Source organism: Betta splendens, chromosome 11 (assembly GCF_900634795.4).
Source record: "Betta splendens chromosome 11, fBetSpl5.4, whole genome shotgun sequence".
Classification (NCBI taxonomy): domain Eukaryota; kingdom Metazoa; phylum Chordata; class Actinopteri; order Anabantiformes; family Osphronemidae; genus Betta; species Betta splendens.
In genome coordinates, this window is record NC_040891.2 from 11279142 (window position 1) to 11288565 (window position 9424).

The 9424-nt window shown below is 44.3% G+C and overlaps 2 protein-coding genes and 1 long non-coding RNA gene across 3 annotated transcripts; 1 reads left to right on the plus strand and 2 right to left on the minus strand.

Moving 5' to 3' along the window:
• Positions 1-103: 103 nt before the first annotated feature.
• On the minus strand, positions 104-4457 carry tmem79a (transmembrane protein 79a). Its single transcript, XM_029167661.3, has 5 exons — positions 4307-4457; positions 2780-3513; positions 2274-2465; positions 1986-2208; positions 104-1108 (listed from the first exon to the last, which is right to left on the minus strand). The coding sequence occupies exons 2-5, from the start codon at positions 3444-3446 to the stop codon at positions 916-918; spliced, it is 1275 nt and encodes a 424-aa protein (XP_029023494.1). The 5' UTR covers positions 3447-3513; positions 4307-4457; the 3' UTR covers positions 104-915.
• Positions 4458-4868: 411 nt separating this feature from the next.
• si:ch211-288g17.3 (chromosomal protein D1) lies at positions 4869-8597 on the minus strand. The gene is made up of 2 exons (XM_029167660.3): positions 8372-8597; positions 4869-7582 (listed from the first exon to the last, which is right to left on the minus strand). The coding sequence occupies exon 2, from the start codon at positions 7532-7534 to the stop codon at positions 6125-6127; it is 1410 nt and encodes a 469-aa protein (XP_029023493.1). The 5' UTR covers positions 7535-7582; positions 8372-8597; the 3' UTR covers positions 4869-6124.
• Positions 7578-9099, plus strand: LOC129604871 (uncharacterized). The gene is made up of 2 exons (XR_008696176.1): positions 7578-8084; positions 8279-9099. It is a non-coding gene; the product is annotated as an uncharacterized LOC129604871 (long non-coding RNA).
• Positions 9100-9424: the final 325 nt, after the last annotated feature.

The window sequence follows — 9424 nt, forward strand, 5'->3', positions numbered from 1 at the left end:
ATCTAATGTGGAAAAGATGATCTGCGCTTTGCTCTGCATACATCTCTAAAGTATGATTTGTAGACTAACGTAATGTATCAAAAGCCTCTGATGAGATGCTGTGCATTGTTTAATACATAAGCTTTATTGTAGTCATTCAACATCTCAAATGTAGATGGCAGTAAATTTAAATGCAAATCGAGTCATACAATGTTCAAAACAAGAAAAAGGCAAAAGAATATGTGTGCTACAAGCTAAGATGATGAGTTGGTCAGTAAAACAATATAGGGAAAATATTAGAACTTAACCTAAATAGTTCTGATTTACTGTGGATTTGATGAACAGAATTTTACTGTCCTAAAATGAAATAGAGGGTAATAATGATTTATAGTTTAAAGTAAACAGATCTGTAGGTCAAACAAGAACGTTTCTGGAAAAACACACTTTTTAAACGAATGAGAAGGTCTTTGTTACTTTAAACTCACTCAGCCTGGTTCACACATCATTTAGTTCGTTGTAAACGAAGCACAAATTAATGATCCAGTACTAAAGGTTATAAACACAAGATCAACATGAAGACTCAGCAATATTTTCCCTTTCCTTTTATCATATTTACATTGAGTAATCACCAGCTTCTGTAGTGATTTCACTGGTAGTGGCATAGTTCACTGGTGTACAGTCATTTATCAGAATCACTTCACGCAGAGGTTTTTATGTCATTGGTTAAATCAGCTTGATTAGATCCAAGCTGTTTAGACTGATTCACTATTTAAAGAAAACAAACTTTGTTCGGCTGCTCTCTATCAGGAAGTGTGTGTTGTAGCCTTAAACCAGACCTCAACTCTTAACTATAACATTGAACTGGACACATTTAATTTTAAATGTGCGTCCAGTTGTTGGTCTCTCATCTCCTCACTGCTTTGTGGATGCCTCACCTCAACCCCACCAGCTCCGCTGCGGAGGCGGCGGCGTCGTGGGCGGCGCCACGTGGAAGACGGACCCCTCTCCGATCGACGAGCACACGAAGTAGAGGTTGAGGCCCAGCATGGCCAGGATGGGGAAGAAGGAGAAGCCAAAGCCGAGGCCCCTGAAGCTGCTGTTCAGAGCGAGGCACAGCCAGTAGATCAGCCTGCAGCACAGACACAAGCCATGAGCCACAGAAAACGCTCAGACGCCGATCGCTGCTCCGTAGTCGGATTGTTGGGGTAAATAAAGACCGGCGATCCGATCGCTGCTCACGCCCACTCTTTCTTTTCATCACACAGCTCAGCGTCCTCGTGCCTTTCATCAGGAGCCTCATGACTCAACTCTGGATTATTAACTTAACAGACGGTTGTGTTTTTTTTTTAAACTTGCTCCTGTTTTCCCTCATCGTGCATCAGATTGAGCCATAAAGTATTTATTCACAGAGGAGCAAAATGCTGAAAGAATTAAGGGTTTTTTATGCTTCAACAGATTTGGTTCCAGGAGTTTTATATAGAAGGAAAATCAGGTCTGGTGAAGAATATTAATCATAACACCAGATAATAAAAAAATACAGCAAGAATTACAGTCTGATGATGTACTGTGACTTACATTTTGCAGGTTTGGATGCTGTGATTCCCAGTAATTGATAATCTACAGCTTGCTACATGTAATAATGTCTAGCTCCTAGTTCACTGTGATCAGCATTAATAGTAACTACAGTCTAATCCTGCCTGGATGTGATTGATGAGATCCAGGGTAGCTCTCCATCAGTACCGTCAACCTCAGGTGTCACCTGATGCGTAACAGCTTGAGCATTCACCTGCACTTCCACTCCCACATGCTTCAGCTTCAGATAACGCGCTTAAACCGGTTCTGACTCATCGTCTCATTGTGTGCTGTCTAGCAGCGAAAACAAAACCTCCCGTCCTGGCCGGTTACTCACATCCTGCCTCTGTGCCAGAGTTCAACTCAAATCAAAGACCAGCGTCAAAACCACCGCAACCGCCGAAATGTAGATCCACAGCAGGAAGCAAACGTACCTGCCGAAAACGAATACGATGGTGAGCAGCGGCACCAGCTTGACCAGGTCCTGGCTGACGTAGGTCGCCATGACGGCCAGCTGCAGGAAGTAGAAGAGGAAGAGGCCCAGCGAGTCGTTGACGTAGTGGCGGTGCACGGCCACGTCCCGGTTCACCACCTCATTCTGGTAGAGAGGAGTGAGGGCGCTGTAGCGCAGCCGGGCGGCGCCCTGCACCAGCACGCCTGCAGAGGGGGGGTCCGTTATTACCGGAGGGGCTGTCATCGTCTCAAATGAAAGGAGGAGTTACCGAGCATGATGGGGATGGTGGCGAAGAAGGCGCAGCGGAGCGTGTAGACCAGCCGGAGGGCCGGGCCGTCCAGCTGCGGCGAGTCGAAGGGGAGGAGGGCGTAGCCCCCCCACACCAGCAGGGGGAAGAGCACCGCCGCCGCCGCCAGCGCCACGGACGCCCTCAGCTTCTCACCGCACAGGTCCTCGCAATCTGCGGGAGACGACAAAGCAGTGTCTGCGAGTGGCTCCTAATGAGACGGGACCGAAGCCGCAGCCCTTCATCTGAAGACATGTGATCATCATTATTAGGCTGTGGTGCCGGGGCAAAGGGAGCAGTGAGTCACTCAGAGGGAAACGTGTTAACACCTGCCCGGAACCAAACAAACAGCAAACTGATCTGTGGCCTGTTCTGAAGCAACAAATGGTTTGCTTTCACTTTTATATCAGCCCTTTAATCTCTTCCCAGCTACTAGACAGGTTCACATACTTTTACATCCATATCTAATATGTCTAAACTCCACTCACAGTATTTCTGGTCCTGCTCTGCCCAATCTGGATAAAAGTGCGCGGCAGAGTCAGGCTCCGTCTGCTGCGCCCTCATCTCGTCCTTCTCCGCGAAGCGCCGACTCTCCTCAGGAGGCTCTTTGCTGCAGGGATGCACGATTGTGACCTGTGGCGTAAAGCCCAGAGTCCCCTTCTCCGACATCCAATTCGCGTCTCGCTCGTCTGCCGCCGAGTCGTCCCATTTGCGGTCGCGCTGCTCCTCGACCTCCTCGTCCCGCCAGCGCTCGCCCTCGGGCATGCTCTCCCTCCACCGGGCTCTGCTCTGCTCCACGGACAGGTCCTGGCCTTCTCCACTGAGCCCAGCATCACTCTCGTCAGGCTCCGAGGCGCCCTCCGCCCAGTTGTCTGTGTGAAGCTTCTTGTCTCCGCTCCAGGGTAAGGTACTCGGCTCCAGATGAGCAGACTTGCACATCTCCTCCTCCTCCTCCTCTTCCTCATCCTGATCATTTACCTCCTCCTCCTCATCATCATCTTCCTCCTCTTCATCATCTGTAATCCTGTTTGTTTCCTCATCACTGTTGTTCTCCAGCAGCATTTCTCTTGCTCCCGTTTGGGGCTCTGCTGTTAAACCAGCAGGTGAAAGCGCCACATCTTCAGACTCGGGACCTGGACCACTTAGACCGGACATTTTGTTTACATTGAATAACTGTAGCTACAGTTATTATGCGTCATCTTTGGCCGTAGTGGCTGTTTCCCTGTGGAGGAGAGCAAAAAAAGTGTCAACAGAGCTGTGATGGTCATGGATCACTCCATGGTTTGTCCTGTCCCTGCACAAGTAAACAGTGTTGAATGTGTTGGTGTCACTGCAGCTTCCGGTCCTCTTTGAGTGTGAGCCTCAAAACCAGGTAACTCAACGTAACCATGTCAACGACATGAAACAAGTAGCAAAAATAACCGCAAGGAGTGAGAGAAAATTAGAAATAGCTTTTGAAATAAAAACATTAGCTTTATGGCCACTGAAGGCAAAAAAAACAAAGAGGAAGCACGTTAAAAAAGTTAAATATAGTAAACCTAAAAAATAACCCAGTTGTATTTGGCAGAAGGTGCTCCCATTTTTTGGCAGTTATTTGGTAAACATAGACTTAACACAAAGTCTGAGAAAAAAATATTTTATTATTAACGTATTATTTTAACTATTTTTCTGGGAATGTGTGTGAAGGTATTTTAACTTGGCAACTGATCAATAATTAACAGAACCAGTCAGACCCTGATCAAACATGGCTGCGGTGCTTCTACTTGTCGTCATCGACCAGCAGCTGCTCACATCTGCAGCTCTGGTCTCAAACTGTTCAGAATTACTCAAACGGTGCCGTTTTGTCGACTTTAGCCGTCGTGTAGTTTTTTTCGGGGCTCTGTGAAACTTTCCCACTGCGTGTTTGCGTGAAGCTCCTCGGCTACGGCTAAAACCTTAGCAGTCCGCGTTTAGCGAGCGACTCCGGCGATATTTGCACAGGAAAAAAGCCACGAGGCGGTAAATGAGGGACGTACCTGGTCAACGCAGCCGAAACGAGCCGTGACCTCGCGTTCTTAAGGGCGTTTTCTGTCGCTCAGCCGTTCGACCCGGTGGAGGAAGCAGTTACCTGACAGGCGTCACCAGGTGTTCACGCCGACTGGAGTTCCGCGTGCTGACGTCATCACGTAGGCCAGGTAGCGATCTGTGTATGTATCTGAGTTCATGTAGGGTATTTATTAGAAATAAAAACAGCGTAATGTTCAAGACGAGGATTTTGGTTGGTCAGTTTGGGACTTCAGTATAAAACTATGATTACTAAAAAAATAAAAATAAAAAATCCTTACTTCTCAAAATGACCATTAACCATTAAGCACAAATTGTACACCTTTAAGATGAATAAATCATATGTGTTTCTGAGGAGTGTGACCTTAATTTTGTGTTATGACTAACATAAACTACCGGCATTTTTTATTTTTCCCTTAGTGTAAATAGAAAATAAAAATAAAAAAAACAGAAAAGGAAAAAAAATAGAAATAAAAGGGGATTGACTGAGAGCAGACCCAACATTAAACCAGACTATGGAAAAAAAAAAAACAGCAGGATCAACATTTTATTTTAAGACCATAATCTCACAAATAATCAGATATTTGTTCAAAACACACAAAATCCAAATGTTTTCACTTAAAATCATTTTACTAACTTTACAAAGTCAAATCCCACTTTATTAGGAATTTTAAAACCATAAACCTCCATCTCTCCATCACCTCACATTCTTTTACACAGACTGGAGACACAAAAGCACAGTTTGGCATTTAAAGATTAAAATATTTTCCCCATAAACAATAAATTGTGTTATATCAGTAATACATGTCACATATTTTTACACAAGGTGCCCAAGTAAAGTAAAGTTTTTGAAATAATCGCAATCGCTGGAATTTAATCTCATGACAGACCCAACAGGAGCCACAGCAACACGTAACACGTAAAAAAGCCAAATATCAACTGCAATGGACCAGTGGAAATAAACAAAGTGGAATGTGAGTAACTAAAGCATAGAGGCTCATCTGTGCGGCACTACTGACTGAATCAGTGTGATGGTACATTCAAAGCTCTGACAATTAAGGCAAAACAACTGTGAAATGGCAAAAAATCATTTCGACCTCGCACACACAGTCAACAGAGAGCAGACGTGGAGCTGTGATGTCCAGGTTCTGATCCAAAAGTAGGGAAACCTCTGGTGAGCTGAGGGTAAGCTGCACGATAAATGGTTGGTTTCTACATGTTAGTCACAGCATGTATCACACTACCATCCAAAACAAATACTGATTAACCTGTGAAAAGTTCTAATCCTGTCAGAAAACCAGTTGTAAGGCATTTTTGGTAATATTCCAATACTCTGTAAACATGTTTTAGATGCCTTTTTGTAAACCTGGGGGCAAATACATTAAACAGAAGAATGTGCTGTTTATATAATATAATATCTATTTTTTAGACCAGTATTTTTTTTTTTAAAGCCGGCTGAATTTGTTTGAGGGAGTTGGACTGGGACTCAGACGCCTCTCATCTTCGTGCTTGGACATTATTTTGCCTCCAGCAACTGCTCTACTGACACGCTTCAACGGACAGACAGACATTACATCTGCAGGTTAAATGAAAACTGGAACAATCAGTCTATAACAATAAACGCTACATGCCAGTAATGTCCATTTTAAAAGTACGATAAAACAAGTTAGCTAGGAAAACGGAAGAGCTGCTGAGAATCTAACCTACCGACTGACAATGTTAAAAACCTTTGTTTTCTGTTTTCAGACAGCAGCTACGCGGCGACTGTTTGGTGGGACTGGGAAGGCTCGTCAAGCCTCGGCATGCTCCTCGGGCAGCGCCTGCGTGCCTGTGGACTCCCCATCGTCCAGCCCGGCGGCGGACGAGTCGCTCTTCTCTGAAAGGCAGGGGTAGGTGCTGTTGTTGAGTTCACTTCTGGCTTTCTTTTTGTTGGGTGAGCCTTTAGGGCGACCTCTTTTCCGCGGGGCGACACCTTCACCTTTTGCACTGCTTGGTGGACGGCCTCTTTTTCTTGGGGCTCCGTCGTTGGTGTTGCGTTGGGCCGGCGCTGCAGGCAGACTCTTACGTAAGTGGGCTCCTTTCTTGGATTCGGACTTGCGCGGTCGACCGCGGCTTCTCCGAGGCGCCGGTGCAGCTCCCTCAGGAGGATCGACTCGTGGGTATTTCCTCGGCCGTCCCAGCGGCTTCCAGACTTTGGGCTTTTTCAGCTCCTCGGGTGAAGGGAGAGGGTACTTCCTCGGCCTTCCCCTCTTGGCTGGCTGCTTTCTTAACCGACTTCGTCTCTCTATTGCCAAGGGCACATATGTTCTCAGAGGTCGGCCCACCTTACCCTGCACCCTGTACGCAGGGGGCTTCTTATTTAAAGAGCCTTTGGGACGACCTCTTCCCCGCTTAGGCTGCGAGTCATCTGTGATTGGTTCTCGGTAATCTAAACGCTTCTGTTCAGCGCTTTTTCTTGGCCTTCCTCTTCCTTTTCGAGGGGTATCGGAGACACCATTTGATGTGTCTTCTGTTGACACAGTGTTGTCAGAGTTATTTACTTCCACTTTCCTAAGCCCACTTCTGCCCCTTTTTCTTGAGTTTAGACTTTCATCAGATTCTTCCTCCTTCTCACTGTTCACCTCTTTGTCCAGTCTGTTTTTTTTATTAAGAGACCCCTTTGGCCGACCTCTTTTCCTGGCTTTTTTAGAACTGCCCTCATTCTCCTCACAGCTTGTTAAACTTTCTGACTTCCGCTTCACAGATCCTTTTGGGCGGCCCAGTAACATTTTTGTGGTATTAGAGCCATTTGCCAAGTCTTCAGCAGTAGCTTTGTCAGGGGACTGAGATTTTTTCGGTCTTCCTCTTTTCTTAGGTGTGTGATCTGTCACAGGACTGTCACTGTCATTTGTCTTCTTTTTGGACCCTTTCAGTCTCCCTTTACCCCTGTGAGTTTGCACAGAATTTTCTGCATCAGCCGATTCTTCCTCTGCTGTGTGGTTTGAGAGTTTTGGACGCCCTCTGGACCTCTGGGGATGTGTGGACGCGCCGTTGGAGATCCCTGAAACCAGCTCCATTAGGTTAACGTCTGTAACACAAACCTTCAGCTTCTTTGAACCTTGTGGTCTCCCCCTTCGTCTCTTAGTTGGGCTGTTGTTGGAGATGTGCGCACTGGACTCTGCCTCACTGCTCACAGCATCTTCTTTTTCAGTCTCAGCCATCCTGATGTCTTTGGCTCGGACTACTCCTGCTTGGTTTACACCTTTAAACTGAATAAAATGAAGTGCACCATTAATTTTTAATTATTCATCATTTGATATACATAATAAATATTTTAAAATGTTCATTACATATTTAGGTGTGATGAAGCATGATTCTGCACAAGACTGATTCCCCCCCAATATACTGTACATTGTTTACAATTGAGAGAAATACCTTCATTTTCCACAATTCATTTATAACCCTGCATACTACCCACAATCAGTTTATTTTTAGTTTACCTATAGAAAGCATTTAAATTTTAATTTAAATAGTCTGGGTCAAAAAAAATGTTTAATTATTTTATTGATTATTATTTATATTATCAACAAATATAATCTGCACAAATGAGATAGTACACACTTCTTATTTTAAATATTTTTCTGAATTAAGTTAATACATTAGAATTTTCTTTCACATTATCTAAAGGATGCTTTGCACGGCGGGGTCTATTTTCTGGACTACAACATGACAACGGCGGGAACATGAACATATGAATGTTCCAGTGCTCAGGTTAGCAATGACATGTGCAGAAGAAATGTCGCTGAGTGAAATTTGTGATGAATATGCTTTAACACTCCTATTGACGTACTGCAACATATGCAAATAATTTTTAAATATCGCATGCGCTCCATGCATTGTCTACTTTATGTAACAGACTGCAAATGCGATCAGATTTAAGGCCGCAAACATCGTTTGTTTTCCAGGTAATAGTCTGCTTCAAAATCGACGGCGATGAAAAGAGTGGCGAGCGACGCAAAGCAAATGACACGCTGTTATCAAGAGGGCGCAGGTCTCACCTTGACGCAATCCTCGGTGCAATTTTGTCTTAGTTTTCACAGAGCGTTGGTTAACCAGACAGCCAGGAAAGTCAAAGTACGTGTTTATTGTTGCTGTGATAGCTGTTTAAATTTGCGACCGCTTCCGGCCGTCCGTGACGCTTAAGAGGCTCCGAAGGAAACAGGAGCGGAGAGTTTCAGTTCCGCCTCAGCATCGCTGCCAGGATGCCCCTGTGATTTATCACCCACATTGGAGCCCACGTACAGTCTACAGCGGTAATTGCATTCCTTTAACCCTTTAACACTGTTGTCTGCTGACAGAAATAACTGTTCCTTCAAGTGCAATATATTCATATACCGCATATATCTTTATTAAACTGGTTTTATCATCCTGTGCTGGACCAGCGTATTTTATCTTATTTCCAGTTAAGCAAAAGTCTCAGTGTCAGAAATAATATCGGTCATAACAAGTCCCTTCTACAGTTCCTAAATTATAACTACACAAATGTACACAGTACAAAAGCGTGTCTTAAATGTAGGCTTCAGGTTTATATGTTTGTCTTGAAGTCCATGATGATGAACTAGAGAAGCACGTTTTTATTATTTTAGGTAATGACACAATTATTTTCAACAAAAATGCCATATCTCCCTTAACTAACAGAAAAACATGCTTGATCATTGCAGGGTATGGATCCAGTCCAACCAGTATAACCAGTAACATTTACTGTATCAACTAAATAAAGTTGTTTTACAAACAATAGTACAGTGTTGTTTTTCATCACAACTTCTTTCAATTAAGTTGACTGACTTTAAAACATTGTCTTATAAAGTGTGTTCTACTGTCACACTGCATTTTGTCCCACTCACAACCACTAGAGGCAACAGTGGCTGCAGTTCAGTAAAACTTACCCTGCAGAACCGTGAGTTAAGTGAAACTCTTGTGTAAGTTCACCAGGCATTTCATATTTATTGAGTTTGGCAGGAGAGGAATATCAAAGCTCTCCCGAAGCATAAATCCAATTCTTACTTGAAGAGTGTGTAACTGAGTCGATAAGAACTTAACTGATCCCACGC